The 18,576-nt window shown below is 50.5% G+C and overlaps 2 protein-coding genes across 2 annotated transcripts; both read right to left on the bottom strand.

Annotated features, from left to right (window-relative positions):
- Nucleotides 1-4,756: 4,756 nt before the first annotated feature.
- Nucleotides 4,757-7,319, bottom strand: IQCF1 (IQ motif containing F1). Its single transcript, XM_060163846.1, has 4 exons — nt 7,311-7,319; nt 6,155-6,268; nt 5,958-6,020; nt 4,757-5,203 (listed from the first exon to the last, which is right to left on the bottom strand). Exons 1-4 carry the CDS (start codon nt 7,317-7,319, stop codon nt 4,757-4,759), a joined length of 633 nt encoding a protein of 210 aa, XP_060019829.1.
- A 3,518-nt stretch (nt 7,320-10,837) lies between these two features.
- RRP9 (ribosomal RNA processing 9, U3 small nucleolar RNA binding protein) lies at nt 10,838-18,332 on the bottom strand. The gene is made up of 15 exons (XM_060161690.1): nt 18,182-18,332; nt 17,829-17,911; nt 15,176-15,285; nt 14,715-14,782; nt 14,590-14,631; nt 14,197-14,323; nt 13,438-13,562; nt 13,263-13,355; nt 12,765-12,865; nt 12,546-12,680; nt 12,391-12,453; nt 12,022-12,167; nt 11,861-11,940; nt 11,120-11,193; nt 10,838-11,007 (listed from the first exon to the last, which is right to left on the bottom strand). The coding sequence occupies exons 1-15, from the start codon at nt 18,266-18,268 to the stop codon at nt 10,914-10,916; spliced, it is 1,428 nt and encodes a 475-aa protein (XP_060017673.1). The 5' UTR covers nt 18,269-18,332; the 3' UTR covers nt 10,838-10,913.
- Nucleotides 18,333-18,576: the final 244 nt, after the last annotated feature.

The raw sequence follows: 18,576 nt of genomic DNA, 5'->3' as shown, positions 1-18,576 counted from the left end.
GTGTTCATAAATAAAATTTTATTGGAACACAGCCATGTTTATTTGTTGATATGTTGGCTATAGCCACACGTACACTACAATGACAGATTTGAATAGTTGTGACAGATTATATGTGGCACTCATCACTTCCCACTGCTGCTCAGCACACAATAAATTGCAGTGGTACAGTTATAACTGAATAGTGTTTTGGGTACCACACATATTGCTGTGCTGTGACTTATTTTTTATTACCAGTACATATCCATCATGTCAAAACAATGGAAAAAGGAGAAAAGTGGACTTTAAGTATCGCACTTTTAAGAAAATGGCAAAGCATTGTGCTCATTATGCAATGATGCTATATAGCTGTGCTAAAAGAATACAATATTGGGACTTCCCTGGTGGCGCAGTGGTTAAGAATCTGCCTGCCAATGCAGGGGACATTTAAATTTAAAAAGATTTAAATGGAGTATCTCATCACAGCAGAATTTCTCCACAAAAATAAGAAAAGTGAAAATGAGGCTGCAGGCAAAGTACGTTTCCAACTTGCTCATTTGTTAGCCAAGCAAGAAAAGATGTTTACTAATGATGAATTAATTAAATCAAGTTTAATTGCAGCTTCTGAAAAAAATGTGTCCAGAGAAAATAAATTTAACTGTTAGCCTTTCAATGAGAATAGCTGCTCCAAGAGTTGAAGACATTGGGAACAAAATCAAAAGTCAATTAAAGACAGAGCAAATGACTTCAAGTGGATTTCCTTGGCTCTTAATGAGTTGACAGATATTACCAATACAGTTCAGCTGTTGTTCATTGAAGGGGTAAATGCCAAGTTTGAAGACTGAAGAATTGAGTTCTATGAATAGTCTGCATGAAACAAATACAGTTGAGAGTATTTTTTAAAGTTGAGAAAACATTAATTCAGTACAACCTGAAGTGGAATCTGCTAAGATGTGATAAAAATGATAGTGGTGAAAATATGTGTGAAGCAGGGGGAAAAAAGGCTTAGTTGAACAAATTTACAAAGTTTATGAAAATATAAAGTGCTTAAAGCCTGTGTTTATTCATTGTATTATTCATCACTAGGTACTCTGTGGAAAATATTTGAATCTATCGTGTTACTGAACCAGTAATGTCAATGATAAATTTCACTTGCCACTTATTGACAGCCATCATTGGTTCCATGAATTTTGATCAGAAATAGAAGCTGGGGCTTCCCTGGTGGCGCAGTGGTTGAGAGTCTGCCTGCCGATGCAGGGGACACGGGTGCGTGCCCCGGTCCAGGAAGATCCCACATGCCGCAGAGCGGCTGGGCCCATGAGCCATGGCCGCTGAGCCTGCGCGTCCGGAGCCTGTGCTCCGCAACGCCATAGCAGTGAGAGGCCTGCGTACAGCAAAAAAATAAAAAAGAAATTAAAAAAAAGAAATAGAAGCTGAATATTCTGACTTATCAACCACACAGCAGTTCTATGTCTTAGCAGTGATAAAGTTTTATTGAGGACTTTTAAGCTCAGGGTCAAGATTGAAATTTTTCTGAGCAAGAAAAACTGCCTTAAACTACTATAATCAAACACTGAATGGCAGGGACTTCCCTGGTGGCGCAGTGGTTAGGAATCCGCCTGCCAATGCAGGGAAAACGGGTTTGAGCCCTGGTCTGGGAAGGTCCCACATGCCATGGAGCAGCTCAGCCCGTGCACCACAACTACTGAGCCCACGTGCCACAACTGCTGAAGCCTGCGGGCCTAGAGCCCGTGCTCCACAACAAGAGAAGCCACCACAGTGAGAAGCCCGTGCACCACAACAAAGAGTAGCCCCCTGCTCGCCGCAATTAGAGAAAGCCCACGTGCAGCAACGAAGAACTAATGCAGCCAAAAATAAATAAAATTTTAAAAAAAACCTGAATGACATTGGAAATAAGTTTTGCTGCAGTCTTCATGTTTTTTAATGAATTAAACGTGAAATTAATGAGCAAAGCAATGTTTTATGTGAAACTTATACTGAAGTAGAGTCATTTTGGCAAATAATTTTATTTTTTTAAGATTTTTTTTTATTAAAAAATTTTTAAATTTATTTATTTTTGGCTGCATTGGGTCTTCATTGCTGTGCTTGGGCTTCCTCTAGTTGCAGCGAGCAGGGGGCTACTCTTTGTTGCAGTGCACGGGCTTCTCACTGCAGTGACTTCTCTTGTTGTGGAGCACAGGGTTTGGGCGTGCAGGCTTCAGCAGTTGTGGCACGCGGGCTCAGCAGTTGTGGCGCACGGGCTGAGCTGCTCCACAGCATGTGAGATCTTCCCAGACCAGGGCTCAAACCCGTTTCCCCTGCATTGGCAGGCGGATTCCTAACTACTGCACCACCAAGGAAGCCCCTTGACAAATAATTTTAAATAAGTAATGTCAAGCTGCTTTATGCACTTCCTGAGCTGTCAAAAGTTAAAACAAGAAGCAAGATAACCATTCTCATGCAAATTTTCAGTGGATATATTCTCTGAGTTCAAACTAGAGTTCCAGCAGCAAGCACTTTTCAGACTTCCATGTTAAGTACAAGAGGAGTTTCCATATTTCTAAACTTTTTTATCTAAGCAATTGAGGAACAACCACCTTAACTTCAATTGGAAGTAATTGATCTGCAATGTAATGACATGCTTAAAGGCAAATATCAAGAAAAGAATCTCATAGAAGTCTACAGATATCTTCCAAGTGATGACTAGTCTCGATTATAATCCTATGCTCAGGAATTTATATCACTATTTGGCGGTGCCAGATATTTCACTTCATACCTATGTGAATGAAAAGACATTTTCAGAGATGACACATGTAAATTTTCATTACAGACAAGCATTAACAGACAAACATTTGCAATTGATTTTGATGGTAGGGAACACTAACTTTTGGTCTTCTTAATTGGGCTAAACATTATTTCCCTCCCACCCTGACTGCCAGTTTTTAAAGTTTGTGGGTGCGACCCCTCTTTCCTTGTTTTGTTGCTGAGGCTGAATTTTTATGCTACTTGACATTCACACTGAAAGATGAGGATCATTAGCCCCACTTCACAGCTCAGGAAACTGGGGCTCTGAGAGGGAAAATGACATGTCTGCAGCCACACAGCAGTGAGTGGGGAAGCCATGGTTGGTGTGACCTAGCTTGGTCTGGCTGCAAAGTCCTTGCTCTTTACTCTGAGACATTGAACACAGTAGAGAGAAGCAAGGAGAGAGGAGATAGAAGTCCTTCAGAGCAAGAGCGAGAGACTAGGACCTGAGTGAGACAGGGCAGGACACAGAAGGACAAAGCAAGAAAGACAGAGCTCAAGCCCTAGAGCAAGACAGAGAGCTGGAGCATGAGATTTCTGGGCAATGTGAGCTGAAGGACCAACTTGCCAGGGCAGAGGAGATGGAGATGGAGCTGGGCTGGACATAGGGCTTCTGAGTTTGCAGGTTTAATGGCGAATAACCCAAGACCTTAGACCCCTCCCTCTGCAGGAAACCACGGAACAGCAGTGCCCAGATGGGCAGAAGGGCAGCCTAACCTTGACCTCTTAACCGGCCCTTTATCATCACTTAGGCGCCAGTCTCACCCCAGGTGGCAGCTTTTCACAAGAAGGGACTGTCAGAGGTCTCAGCTCCACCTGGATCAATTCTTGCAGAGACTGGGGAGAGGGAGAGGCAGACACAACTGATGGCTTCTCAGCTCTAGGTCTGTGATAGCCTAGGGGATGACACTCACCAGAAGGTTTGGCTAGAAGTGGGTTGCCTTCTTTCTCCATCTCCACACCTCTGGAACTTCCCACACCAACCAGGTCTGGAGGGGAATGAGTCCTAGCCTGCATTCGGAATCAGAGAGTGAGGGACAGAGTTTGAGGTAGGAGTGAGGACAGGGGCTATGCAGTCTAACCATTTTCAGTTTGGAGCTCAGACTCTGACTTGGAGGTCAAGTATGAAGATACAGCAGGGAGCTGTTGGAGGTCACTGAAAGGATGTGACCGCCAGCTGTACTCACAAGCTAGACCCAGGCAATTAGATGCCCCTCACCCCCTCCCCTGTCCTGGGAATGTATGTTCTGCCTGCCATTCCCACAGTGGGAGGCATTTTCAGGGATTCAGCCTTGAGAGAGTAATGTGTTCTCGAGAACATCTGGGTGGTATATGTGGCTGAACCTCATTAAGGCCTCTATATAAACTTGCAAGAGTCTGGCAAGCAAGTACGGAGATCTACTTGTCTGTGGCCGCCCAAGACATGTCTTGTAAATAAGTTCCCTTGCTTACTAAACCTGCCACCTACTAATCTGGGGTAATCTGCCTCTTTCTTCGGTCTTTTCTTGCCCTCCATGTACAGGGGCCAGTTTACGAACCAACAGGAGCCAGGATCAAGAGCTTGGGGTGGGTGTGCTCCTCTCAGCCATGGGGGTGGCTGGGAGATCACACCCAGAGCAACTAGACCTGGTGAGTGAATTCCTGGCAAAAGTGCTGCTGTGCGCAACAACCCCACCCCTGCCCCAGGCTTCCATTATACACAGCCTTAGGGAGAGGCACCATTTCCATAGACTGAACATGAGTGATGCTCCCTGAGTTGGCAGCATGGCAGATCTGTACCCCCAACTTTCCTACCTATGTCAGACGTTGCTAATCAATCAGTCTCTGCTCAGTCTGGACAGTGGCTCAAAATCCTCCTCCTCAGACAACCCCTGCCAATTCCTCAGAGCTAGCATATGAGATGCTAACTATTTGCCATCATTGGCCCTGACCTCCTGGAGCTTATCAAGCAGAGAGAAGCTGGGGAAAGACCACTTCACTGCTTTATTGGAAGGGGAATACACTCTGTCACAATGCAAGGCCCTGAGCCCAGCAAGATCTCGAGTTCGAGATGCAGCTGGTTGGCCGTGACTCTGTAGTGGTCCTTGATGAAACCCTGGGAAGCGCAGGAGTGGCATCTCCAGTAGGCCTGGATGATGCGGGCAGCGTTGAGCAAATGGCAGTAGCGCCAACAGATGTGCCACATGCGGACCCAGGACTGCAGCCTGACTGCTACCCACTCCTTCCGTGTAAAGTTCTCCAGAGCTGTCCGCTGCCTGTTCTCATGCAGCTTCACCAGCTTATGCCTCCACCAGCCCTGAATGATCCACACTCTGAGAGCCACGTGCAGCAGTGTGCTGCACACCAGAGTGCCCCGCCACCAGGCCTGGATCTTTACTACTTCTGGATTACTGATGGGAGGCCTGTTTTGGGTTCTTGGGATCTAACAAGAAAAAAGACGAGACATTTGGAGGATATTCCCCACCCACTTCAGCCCCAGGGTGTGCCAGGAAGGGATCCTGATGCCCTATCAACAATCACCCCTTCTTCTGAACCTCAAGAGCACTGGGCAAGGCACTGGCTGGAACCAGAAGACCAGGTAGGTAGGTGTCCTTTCTTTGCCCCACTCTGGTTAATGGACATGGATACATCACATTGACCTCTGAATCTCAGAGCTCCCATCTGTAAAATGGTAGTATATCTGTCCTGGCTACCCAGTTTTACATGGGTCAAGTTGGCCAGCCTAGAGCAAGAATACCATGATCAAAGGGTTATCATAGTCCACCTGAGCCTGACCAGGATCCATGATCCTTCCCTTCAGACACCACTCAGCTACTGGAGAAGTGGCTTCCTCTTCTAATCCTGCTCTTTCATCCTTGACTGCAGCTCCAATCCACAACCTGCTCTCTTCCTCTGTGATAACATAGTATTAAAAGTTCCCACATCCCATAAAATTCTACCTCTTATCTCTTCCCCATCTTCACTTCTCTTGACTTTCAAACTTTAAATCTTAATTAGCAAACAAACATACATGCACACGCTCAAACACACATACACACACACACACACACACACACACACACACACACACACCATTGATTAAGCTCAGCTTCGCATATGTTGGCCATTCCATTCCACAAACACAACTGCCACATTCCCACCCCCAGCCCCGTGTCATCTGGGTGGGGGGATCATACTGCTCTGAATCTCTTATTAGCATCATCTACTCCCTTTGTTGCAGCTATATTCTCTTGTTTAGCCTAGAAAAATATGGGGAAAGAGGACAGACAAGAATGAGTTTATTCCTGTTCTTAGCTCTGGAACATACAAAAGACACTAGCCACAAGCATTAGGACACAAAGACCAGAGACATCCAAGTCCAGGCTCCTCCTGCCTCTGCCTTCTCTAAGTTCGATAATGGTGCTGGCGGTAAAGATTTCAAGATCAGCTCATTCTGCTGAGGCTCATTTTTGGTGTGTTCATTAATTGTTTTGGGCTGGTCCTTCTCCTGCAATCAGCAGTTAGGGGAAAGGCAAGAGGGAGGCTGCTCTCCCTCCCTCTCCATTAAGTAACCCACACATCGCCAGCGTACAGGGCTTCCCAGAGTATTCAGATGTCAGGGAGATCCCCTCATCCCGAGAGATTTATGGGGACATCCCTAAAAAAGCCTAGTGTGTCAGTCTCTCTCTTACTCACCATTGGTCCCACATGGATTGGGTGTAGATGGTTCAAATCCCCTCAGGTCTGTGTTCCTCTAGTCATGGCATGGAGAGAAAGTGGGGGAGGGAGACCTATGATGTCATAAGGGCAGTTATGACTCAAGCACCAGGCTGGCTCCCGACAGTTAAGCCCCCTCCAAAGAAAAGACAGAAGTGCTGTCCATTCTTTTCTGCTGGAAACGGCCAAAGCCCTAGCTACAAAAGCAAGACACCAGAAATAGTGGCCCATTGATGTAAAGGTGTATAAAGGTAGTCACTGGTGATATCCCCAGTTGGTAAAATTGGGCGTTGATTTAATGGTTTATAGTCCATTCAAACTATAAAATACAACATAACTGTTGAAAAATAATGAATTTGATCCATATGTACTGATGAGAAGGTATACCCAAGATGTATTTGTAAGTGAAAAAGCTGAACATCATTATGATCCCATTGGATGGGATATAAAACCATCATTGGATGGGATGGTAAAAAACTGTCAAGATATATAATTATACACGTATGCTATAAACGCAGGTAAAGAGGGAGAAAGGTATATAGACCAAACTGCTACCAATGATTACCTTAGAAGAGTTGAATTGCTGACCCATTCATACAATACCAGGGAAATCTGTGAGGCCCCCAGGACGAGCAGTGCTTTCCTTCCCCAGCAGGCTCTGGGGCTGGGAGCATATTCAGAGGGCTGATCCCATTGACACCCTCACTGACCCCTCCTTTCTTCTCTCCTTCCCACTCTTCCCTGAGGGGGTCTACTGAGAGCCTCTGGGGTGAAACTCTGGTAGAGGGTGAGAAGAATGGTGGAGAAGAACGGGGTTGGAGAAGGAGGCTCACCCCCATCATGCTCACCCCAGGCCACTTGCCCAGCATACCCTCAAAACCTTTGCTTGGATGGTGTCACCTCTCTGCTCCTCAGCCCCTGGGGCAGCTCCTCCCTGCCCACTGGATTGAGTCTGAGCAGGTCCTGGTGGCATTCAAAGCCCCAGCACCCTCCCTGCCCCTAGGGTCACCACATTCACCAACACCCCAGTCTCTGGCCTCTTTCCTGTCTGAGTCTGCCTCCATCTTGGGACCCAGCCCCCTCGTTTACCCAGGCTCCATATGTGGGATCTTTCCTGTGCCCTTAGAGCGCAGGGACTTTAATTTCTCCCTTCAGTCCTCAAATGCTCATGGATCCAATTATGAGGAGCATGTGTTTAGTGGCCATTCATATATCTTCTTTTATGAAGTATTGGTTTAAGCCTTTTGTCCACTTTTATTGGATTGTTTGTCTTTATTACTGAGTTCTAGAAGTTCTTATACTCGATATGAGTCCTTTGTCAGATACATGTATTGTAAATATTCTTTTCCCTAGCCTGTGACTTTTTAAAATGCTGTCTTTTGATGAACAGATGGTTTTAATTTGGATGAAGTCCAGTCTATCAATATTTTATACTTAGCACTTTCTCTGTCCTAGGAAATCTTTGTCGACTCCAGGGTCACAAAATAATTCTCATGGGTTTTCTTCTAGAAGCTTTATATAAGTTTAGCTTTAGTTTTTGTTTAGGTCTGTGATCCATCTTGAATTAATTTTTTTTTTTTTTTTTTGGCTATGATGTTAGATAGGGGTCAAGATTTTTTTTTCCAGTGAAAAATGTATTTCCTTTCTGCATTGAATTATCTTGGTACATTAAAAAAATCAATAGACTGTGTAAATGTGAGTCTATTTCTGGCTTCTCTATTCTGTATCATTGATCTGTTTGTCTGTTCTTACTCTAACACCACCTGTCCTGATTACTGTAACTTTATAGTTTTTCAAGACAGTAAGTCTTGAAATCAGATAATGTAAATCCTTCAACTTTGCACTTCTATATCAAGAATTCCCCAACTGCTCATACAGTTGATTTTTGTATATTGCCCTTGAATCTTTCAGTTTCGGGGGTGCTTTTTTTTTTTTTTTTTTTTGGTACGCGGGCCTCTCACTGTTGTGGCCTCTCCCGTTGCGGAGCACAGGCTCTGGACGTGCAGGCTTAGCGGCCATGGGTCATGGGCCCAGCCGCTCCGCGGCATGTGGCATCTTCCCGGACCGGGACACGAACCCGTGTCCCCTGCATCGGCAGGCGGACTCTCAACCACTGCGCCACCAGGGAAACCCTCGGGGGTGCTTTTGATTTTTATTTATAAACAGCTTTGTTGGAATATAATTCACATGTCATACAATTCACCCCCTTAAAGTGCACGGTTCAGTGTTTTTTAGTATATTCACAGATACTTGCACACAATACCATAGGTATCTTGCCTGCTTGCTAAATTTTCTTATTCCAGTAGTTTTCTGGGTAGATTGTGGGTGCCTGTATGCCAGTTGCGGGATCTGGAGGTGAGGTATCCTAAGTGGCTTGTGGTGGGCTTCCTGATGGGGTCCACAAAGTGGTTAGTAGGACCCGCATCCCTTTGATGTTTTGAGCCCTACCTGCTGTTCTCTCAGTTCCTCCCCACCCCTCAGTCATGCTGCTCACCTCAGTGTTTTGAAAGGAGTAAGAAATGCACCTCAGTGACCCCTGGGCCTGTGACTCTGAGAGGGTACCAAGGCCTCATGATGACCGGGGGGTCTTCAGAGGACAGGAACAGGCAGAGATGGGGAGGGCCCCACCTAGTGTCTTTTGCATGGTTCAGAGCTACGAACAGAGCTAAGAGCTGCTACAGTGGCTGCCCCTCACCCATCTAATTGTGGCCTTGAGTCCATCAGGGGAGAAGACAGGAGAGCACTTGAGACCACTGGAGTGTGAGGTGGGAGGTGTAATTCTGCACCTCAGAATCACATGGCTTCGTATGTTATAAAACATATAGCAGTGAGCTCATTGCCTACTCAACTTCCCTACATCTACTAGACACTGCAAACTAAACTGCTGATCCTTCTCATCCTGCTTTCTCCACCTGGTCTTTCTCATCTTGGTAAATGTCACACTGTCTGTGGTGCCACATTCATCTCATCCCACAATTAACAGATCAGCAAGATCTGTTGGCGTCACCTCCAAACACAACCCAACCATAGCTCTGCCTCCCCACTTCTGCTGGCCCTCTCACACCACCATCACCTCTCACCTGCTATTTACTATAGCTTCCTAAGTGGATGCCCTTCTTCTCCCAAACATTTACTAATTAATTCTCCACAGAGCAGTGACTTGTTTTTTCTTTTTATTGTGAACCAGATCCTATTACTTTTCTGCTTTCAACCCTCTCATGACTTCCCATTGCTTGGGAGGAAGGAAGAGCCCAACTACAGCAGAAGTCTCAGCTGACCAAGGCTGAGACTAGAAGCTGTAAGAGGGATTATTTTCAGTTTCAATTCCAAAAGCATTTATTTTCAAACTTTCCTTTCTCCCTGGGAATGTGCTAATGGAAAAGGGGTTTGTGTATTAAGGGGCATTTCCGTGTTACTTGCAATATTATTCAAGAGGTATGTGTATGCTGTTGTTGAGCTCTATTTAAGGCGGGACATAAGGAGTGAATTCTAGTAACATCCTCTGATCCACAACAGGGTTTTCAGGGGTTCAATCTGAACCTGACCCTTCTGGCCCCAGGAGAATGAAGGTAGGAGCAGGTCTGTCCAAGGGGGAGGCCTCATGAGCAGGGGAGCAGGAGGGAAGCCCTGTAGCTTCCTCCCCCAAGGGGACCACGCTGCCGCTTGAGAACCGTAGGCTCAGCTGTTGGGCCCAAGGCATTAAGGGAAAGTTCAGAGCCGATCCTTAACACACCTTGCTCATTTTCCATTGAAGAGGACACTTCCCTGCACTGCTGCCTCTCCAATCAGCCTCTCCACCTCCTCTTTACTTCACTCCATGGCAGAAGCTGAATTATCCAGTTGGTGGAATCAGGAGAACACATTAACCTGGCAGGGTCACTGTTGTGAGGAATCATGCAGCCTGGCTGTCATTTAGACCAAGGGCAGAGCTATTCCCACTTCTGACACTGTCCCCAAGCAGTGAGCAATGCAGGGTCCCACCTCCACCCGGACCCTCACCCCAAGGGCAGTCTAGCTCCTAAAGCTTCCTAACCTGGCCTGGGTGGTGCAGATCAGCCTGACTTGTAGGTCTAACTGTCTTTCTTTCAGTCCTCAGACCCCACAGCCAGCCCTTACACACACTGAACAGCCACAGCTTCTTAGCTGAGGGATCAGCAGCTTCTGACCCCAACCAGCCCGGAGCACTGGGTGGAAAGCTGGCCTAACAAAGTCGTAGAGGATACTCAGGGTCTAGGAGCCAGAAGCCAGCTGAGGGCTCCATCCCCAAATTCGCTGGAAAGGATAAAGCCCCCAGGCCTTTACTAAGCCATCCCCTGCCATCCCCCTGCCCTCCCCAGTCAAGAAGCTAGAGGAGACAAGGCCCAGAAGAGGAGGCTTTTAATACAAAGAAGGCAGGGGATGGCCTGGGAAGAACTTAAATAAAGGGGATGAGAGAGTCAGGAGCCAGCAGTAGGGGGCCTGGGGGCCCTGTGGAGAGGGATGATGCAGACGGAGTTCCGGGCCTCTTTGATCCGCCACCACCGGCCAAGCCTGCAGGGGCGAGAGGAGCAGCTGAGGGCGGGCCCAGCCCCACCCCATTCCCACCCAGCCACCCACCCTATGCCATTTGCCCCACCCGCACCCCTCGAGAAGTGCCTCATACCTGTGCTCCTGCCCTACCCCGGCCACCAGGAAGTCCCCAGCACTGGAGAACTTGAGGCTATTGATAAAGCCCACCTGAGAAGAGGGAGGGACAAGGCAGTAAGATGTGAGAACAGATCCCTCACCACAGCCCCAGCATCACAGTCAAAGGCCCAGCCTGGGTTAAATCCCTGCTCTGCGTCCTGCCACCTGGGCCAGCCCTCTACCCCTCAGGGCCTCAGCATCCACCTCTGTGAGATGGGGAAAGTAGAGCACAGGCCTCGCAGAGAGTTTGTGGGGATGAAGGAGATGGTGTACACCAAGTAGGGCCTGGCTCCTGGTCCTGGCTCTGGAGACTCCATGACCATCACCATTGACCCAAGCCCTGAACTGTCACTAGAAGTCACTGACAGATCCTGCCACTCTGCCCTAGGTTGCACCAAGTCCACACACCCTAGCCTGGCATTCAGTCTGGCACCAGTCATGCAGATCCCATCACAGGGCCAGGCCCTCCATGCCTTTGCCCACACTTCCCTGCCTTGTACCCCAGTAACCAGGACAGGGCCTAGGACAAGGAGGGGAGTGGAGGCGGGGAAGGGAGAGGAAGAAGGGAGGGTTCCTGCAGGCCCTGTGCTAGGAGCTGGGGCTAGAAAGAGAAATCATAGCTGGCCCTGCTCTGAGGAACCGCCCTTCTGGCAGGAAAACACTGTAACGGGCCTTGGGAGTGTGGTAAAAACAGGCTGGGTATTCAAGCCTCACTCACCAGGGGGATGTCGCAGAGAAGGTCAAGCTGCCGGAAGCCCTCCCCGCATTGCCAGAGCCGCACAGAGTTGCTGTGAGAGCCTGGGGGACAGGGAGACAGTGAGCACCCCCGTCACCAGCCCACCCTGAGATCCCCTCCTTTCTGCCACACAGGGCACCCACCTGTGGCCACGAGGTCCGTGTTGAGCAGGGCTGCCACCGATGACACCCAGAAGGGCTGCTCCAAGCCCAGCTCCCCCCGCAGCCCATGGGCCTCACGCTGCAGGGCAAGTGGCCGCTTCTTAGAGAGGCCCCACAAGGCTACAGAACTGTGGACAGGGAGCACGGTCAGTGAGGGGGCCAGGGGCAGGGCAGAAGGGCCACACGGCAGGAAGGGACCAAATGCACACCAGCCACAGGAAGCAGACCAGGTCCCCTGCGCTCTTTGCCTCAATGTCCTCATCTATGGAAAGGGGTTACTACAGCTCCCGAGCAGGAGGATTCTACGCGGCAAGTCCAGGGGCAGTGGCAGTGGTAGAAGGCAGCACTTACCCATCGTCTGCACCCGACACCATGTGCTCCTCGTTGATGAGCTGGATGCTGTCAATGGAGCCCCTGGAGAAAGGCACCATGAGGGACGTGGCCCAACCTCACCCCCAGCCTATGCGGGTGGCCCCCTCAATGCCCGGTGCAGCAGGCCACCTTACTGGTGGCCGTAGAAGACAAGCTGGGACTCCTCGGGGATCTTCCACACACGCACGGTCCCGTCCCGGCCCCCGGCGGTCACGCAGCACTCCCTGCTCAGGGCATCCAGTGCAGCCACAGCATCCTGGTGCCCGAAGCTGGAGAGGGGGACAGAGGGAGGATGGGGTCACCCGTGAACCTGCACGCACACATCCGCGTGCCCTCTGTCTGCGCATACTCACAGCGTCTCCACGTAGGAGTTCTCTGCCACATTCCACACCTTTACAGAGCGGTCGTGGGACGTGCTGTAGAGCTGGTGGGTGCCTCTGCGGAATGCCAGCCCCTAAGGGTGCATGGAAAGAGGGCAAAAGGAATCTGGACTACAGCAGGAGAGACAGAGGTCAGGCCCAGGGAGGACATCCTGAAAAGCAGGTCACGTGGCACAGGAAGCCAGCCCCCATCAAGAGCGCTGTGGGGCTCTACGTGGAGCCAGGGGCACACTTGCCTGCCCTCAAGCAAGTACAGACTTCTCAGGCCTCCCTCTCCCTAGGCAAGCTCGACTCAGTCTCCCCCAGCTCTTCCCTATTGCTTCACCCTGTTTCTGTCCTGTTCACCAAAGTGCAGGTTCCCTGAGGATGGGGACCCACTGCCTCTTTCACACCATTCCCTGGATCCCAGTACCATGCCTGGCCCACTCGGGTGCTCGAGAAACGTCCACTAAAGGAGGCCCAGCTTCTCACCGACACGGCGTCCCGGTGTCCCGTGAAGGTGTACAGGTGCTGGCAGCTCTGGGCCTCCCAAATGAGAATGAGCTTGCTGCGGTCACCCGAGGCCTATGGAGACAAGGGCAATGGCCATGGGCACCCACCATGTGCCCACACCTCTCACCTACTCCCGGGGCCAATCCTGCCTTACCAGGTACTTGCCATCGGAGGAGATGGCCATGCAGAGGACGTGGCTACTATGGCCGGAGGGCTGCCCCTCGGCACCCTTCTTGGCTCGAGGGATCACATGAAGCTTCCGTCCACTTTCCACACTCCCTGACACCAAGGGGGAAGAGAGATGCTACTGGGACACAAGGCAGGACTGTCTGGCAACCCCCCTCAAGGGCAGCGTGGCACCATGGAAAAACTCCTGGCCTCAGGTCAGAAGATCTGGTTTAGCCACTGTGAGCCCCTGGACAAGTCACCTCAGTTTCCTCATCTGTTAAGTGGTGACAATAATCCCAAAGAGCAGCCATGAAGCCCAGAAGAAAAGGGACAGGAAAGTGCTTGGGACTGATGGTACGAGCTCTTCCTGTTACTACTATGGGTGGATGAGGACAGCCCTCAGTGGTCAAAGGCCAGGAACCCAGGAGGACCAGGAACTCAATCCCAGGACTGCGCAGAGCCTCAGCTGTCCTCTAGTCCAACTGCCCAACTGAAGCATCAACTCCCATTAAATCATCATCCTGCCTCCACTCCATCATCTCCAATGACATTGACAGGGAGCTCACAAGTCCCACTCCTGGGCAGAAGCTTCCACTGTCATCCAGAGAACACCTCTTTGGAAGCAAACCTGTCTCCGGAAGCTTCCCCCGTCGGGTCTCAGTTTTCCCTGATTATTTCTTCCTCCCCAGACCAGCTGGCCCAGATGATCCCTCACAGCTGCACCCCCACGCAGGCACTCACTCACACTTAATAATGGTGCAGTCTTTGGCGGCAGAAAAGATGGCCAGGTCGTCAGGGGTGATAACCAAACATGTGATGGACAGCTGGTGGCCCCGTAAGATTCGAATGTCAGCAGGGTCTGGGGCCTGGATCTAGGCAGGCAGGGACCGGGTCACTGCAACTAGGGGCAGGAAGGCCCCCCTCCACACACACACATGCCATCCTTTCCCACCACACTGCCCAGAAGGAAAACCGGACCCAGGGCTGCCAAGACCAGACCATTACCTGACCCTGTCTGCCCAAGTGCCCACTATGTTCCAGAGCAAACACCCCACAGCCTGAGTCCCCAGTTGGGCCATCTGCCCACCAACCCAAGTGATTCCCTCCAATCTGACACCAAAGTGCCCTGTCTGCTCACCTCCTTTGCCACCGACTTCTGCAGCCTGCCTCTCTGCTCGAGCTGCATGGAGAGGAGAGAGGTGAGATCCCAGGAGCAGGACCAGCCCCATCCCTTCCCTCCCACCACCCTCCCTCCACACTCACCACGTCCTCCTTCAGCCTCCCTGCCACCTGGTCCTCCTCAAATTCGCGGGCCTCGGCCTTCTCCTCCTCTGTGTAGGACAGACCAAGCCAAGTAAACCCAGGCCAACAACACCCCACTTTTCCCTTCCCATCCCCACCCACCACCTCAGTCCTGGGCCCTGAACATTTGGGCTGTGTCCCATGGAAGTTCAGGCCACCTCAGCCAAAGGGGAGGGAGGGCTGGATGGTCTCCTGCCCACCCCCTGCCTTTACTTATCAGATCAGTCTGAAGCCCCCTGAAGGCCTGGCCCACCCCAAAAGATCCATTAGAGCTCCTAGCCACCCTCCCACAGGGCCGCCAGCAGCAGCAGCCCCAGCAGCCCACCGGCTACCTGCATCAGTCACCCACCAGGTGGCTGGGGCCACAGCAGGCAGACTCAGGCATAGGCCCCGCCCCTCACCTGCCCAGTCCACAGGCTCACCTTGCTGCTTGAGCTGCTCAAGGTAGAGCTTGGCCAAGCGCAGCTTCTTCTCCTGTGCGGTCTCCTCCAGCTCCTCCGCCTCCTCCTCCTCATTCCTCCTGGGAACTAGGCTGTGAGCAGGAGGAACTAGGCTGTGAGCAGGAGGGCTCGGCCCGCTCCTCTGGCCACTAGGACCGTGCTCCTCGCTGCTTCCCCAGCCACTTGACACCCCCATCCCTGCCAGCCCTCATGGCCAATGGTCTCACACACAGAAAACTGAAAGATGTGACTTACCAAACTGAAAGGGCCCACCCAGGGCCCAACGTAAGGGTGAAAACAGACCCCAAACCCAAAGAGATCACTGGGAAATCTCTCAACTCTGGAGGGAAAGAGAAGGTTCTACAGGCTTCCAAGAAAAATCAGACCGTATACAAAGGGTCAGGAATCAAAATGACTCCAGAAGCCTCAACAGCAACACTGAGAGCAGAAAACAAAGGAGCTGCACGTACAAAATTCGGAATAAAATGCTAACCACTGGAATGGCATGCCAGTTAAACCATTAATGATAAATGAAAACATATCAGATGTACAAGGTGCCACAAAAGTGGTCCTTTCTCCTTCTTTTAAGGATGGAGGATGTGCTCCCTGAACAAGAGAGTAAGCTAAGATTGGGGAAGGCACGGGAGACAGGAACAGAAGATCCAACATGTAAAGCAGAAACGGTAGATCTCAGAACAACAACGACCCCCCAGACACAGGGGAGCAGCCAGCCCAGATCTGATGCAAGGAACCAAGAGGCAGACGTGTTGGGACTATCAACGCCCCATCCTCACTGCCAAGGCACCATCCTCTACCCTGAGGATGGGATTCCAGGTGAAGCTGAACTGGGCCTGGCTTGACCTTGTGCTAGTGAAGTCCCTGCTTTCCCCTCCATGCCCCTCACTCAAGATAAGTCCTACTTTGACTTGCTCCTGGGAGCTGGAGGTAAGTCACGGGAACTCAGAAGCAGAAAACCCAGGGCAGCCCGTTCCCTCTGATCAAGTGCCTGTAGATACCTAGTCGCTGTCAGGTAGCCCAATTGTTTCCTAGACTCATCCATGACCTTGCCCACAACTTCCCCAGAAACGACCTTGGAAATTCTCAAGGAAGCCAAGGCCTGACCATGCTCCTGAGACCGGTTAGTACCCAGTGCGCAGCAAGTCTTCAGCCAACAGGGTTGGTGCTGCCCTTCCCTCATACACCAGGGTCTTAACTTCTACTCAGTTTACCCAAGGAATCAATCTATTGTTTCGGGTTCACACATAGAAGACAGAACTCTAAAGAAAATCAAAGCAAGTATACAACCATTGTAATTCCACTCAAATAACATTCTGGAAAAGGCAAAATTCTAGGGACAGCAGTTACTGGTTGGAGTGGGGTGGGAATTGACTGCAAAGGAGCCATGGGGGATTTTGGTGGGTGGTAAAACCCTTCTATATCTTTACAGTGGTGGTAGTTACACGACTATATGCGACTGTCACAACTCACAGAACAGTACACTAAGAAAGGTAAATATTACTGTATGTAAGTTATACCTGAATCAGAAAAGGGAAAAGGAAAAAAAAAAGGAAGGAAGGAAACCAAAGAAATGATTAACTTAAGTCAGGAATGGCAGTTGGGGCTTCTAAGTTTCTACGAATGGTCTAGTTCTGGTGGGTGCACAGAGGTTCATCATTTCATCATTACTCTTTATGGTACAATTACATTTCGTTAACTCTTCTGTAGCTGATACATTTCACAATACATTTTAAAAATATTTAAAAGTGCTTAGCACAGGGCCTGGCACACACCCACAGTAACCTTAAGACTACAAAAAGTATATATTAAATCTGTGAGCAGGTTAAGGCCAACATGTACTCAACTTTTAGAATTAGAATTTCTAAAGCCAACTCTTAAGGAAGGCACCGGGATTCTCTGATATGACAGCTTCCATGCCACAGGGTCAGGCCTGATACCTTGCCAGCCCCCTCTGAACTCTGCAACATACTCCACCCCCATCACCTGCAGAATGGAGGAGGTACGCAAAGCCCTCCACAGTCCAGATGCACCCACTGCCTACCCTCCCATCCTCTTCATCTCCCATCTAGCCCACTTAGCCCCCAGACTTTTCTCTGGTCCCTGAATGCCTTCCCTATCTCTCCATGAGGAACCCCTCCTCATCTCTCCAGGCCCCATTTAAACTCCCCTTCTCTGTTCCGACAACACGCAGCTCTAAGATACACATCCCACCACAACACATTCCGTCTTCACCTGCCTGCTCATCTCTGTTCTCTCAACAGTGAAACTAGTGCCTGGCACTCTCAATAACTGTGAAATTGTGGGAGAACAGAATGAAGAACTAGCAAGCATTTCTTGCATCCCTCTCCCCTTGCCTGGAGTTCAGCTCCCTGTCATGAAGGAAGGTCTCACTGGTCTCCCATTAGGACTGGGGGTCCTCCCCACACAGAGACCGCCCCTGCAGTGAAGGAAATGACAGTTCTCAGGGTCAAAAAGTGGAGGAAAGAATCAAGATCTGAGAATCAAGGGTCAGAGTCCTGGGTTCTAGGCCCAGCTCTAGCCCCCGTCATTGAGTACTCCTTCCATACACAAATGGGCCCCAGTGTTCTTTTCTACTAGGTGGAAAAAAAGAGCTCACCTCTCAGTCTCCGAGTCGCTGGAGATCTCCTCATTCATCTTGCCGCCACCCTTGGACTTGCCCTTGTCCCCAGAAGAGTCGCCCTAGGAATTATATAATACTTTCTTTGGTCAGGGGTCCCGACCACCCCGGCTCGACCAAGGGCCCCTTAGGGTCCCTCGAGAGTCACTGGGAAAGGCGGTAGCCCCCGGCTAAAGTGAAAGGATTTTTCAGTATTTGGCGCGCGAAGAACGGGACGAAGCTGACTCCAGCTGGGGTCCCGGGGTCGAGGGGACCGGTGCCGGGGCCCCCGGATGGGGATAATGGCCCAGTAACATAGTATGGACCCCGGCCCGCCAAAGCGCCGTGCTCACCTTTCGCCGCAACTTGCCGGCCCCCGCACCAGCCCCGGCCCCCGAGGCCGGCTTTCCCCTCTTTCGAACCGCCCCAGTCGCCGACATGCTGCCCACCGTGTGTGTTGCGGCAGCTCCTGGCGAACTCACGTGGCGGCTGAACCCGGGCCGTCCCACAAGACTCCAAGCCAAGATAGGCTCCCACCGCCCGGTGGGCCCCGCCTCCCACAGCTCCATTGGGCCCTTGGGTAGGTTCTGTCTCGCCCCCAAGCGCCCATAGGATAAATGTCTGTGGTCACGCCTCCTAGAACTCCTATAGGCTCCCGCGCCCGGCTCCAGTAGGAAGCAAGCCTCTCCCTGGCGCTTCCGGCCAACGGCTGCGGCGCTTGCGCCCTGCCGCTGACTGACGTATGAAG

Source organism: Lagenorhynchus albirostris, chromosome 10 (genome assembly GCF_949774975.1).
Source record: "Lagenorhynchus albirostris chromosome 10, mLagAlb1.1, whole genome shotgun sequence".
Lineage (NCBI taxonomy): Eukaryota > Metazoa > Chordata > Mammalia > Artiodactyla > Delphinidae > Lagenorhynchus > Lagenorhynchus albirostris.
The sequence above is the reverse complement of the archived record's forward strand: the minus strand, read 5'-3'. Positions and strand labels throughout refer to the sequence as shown.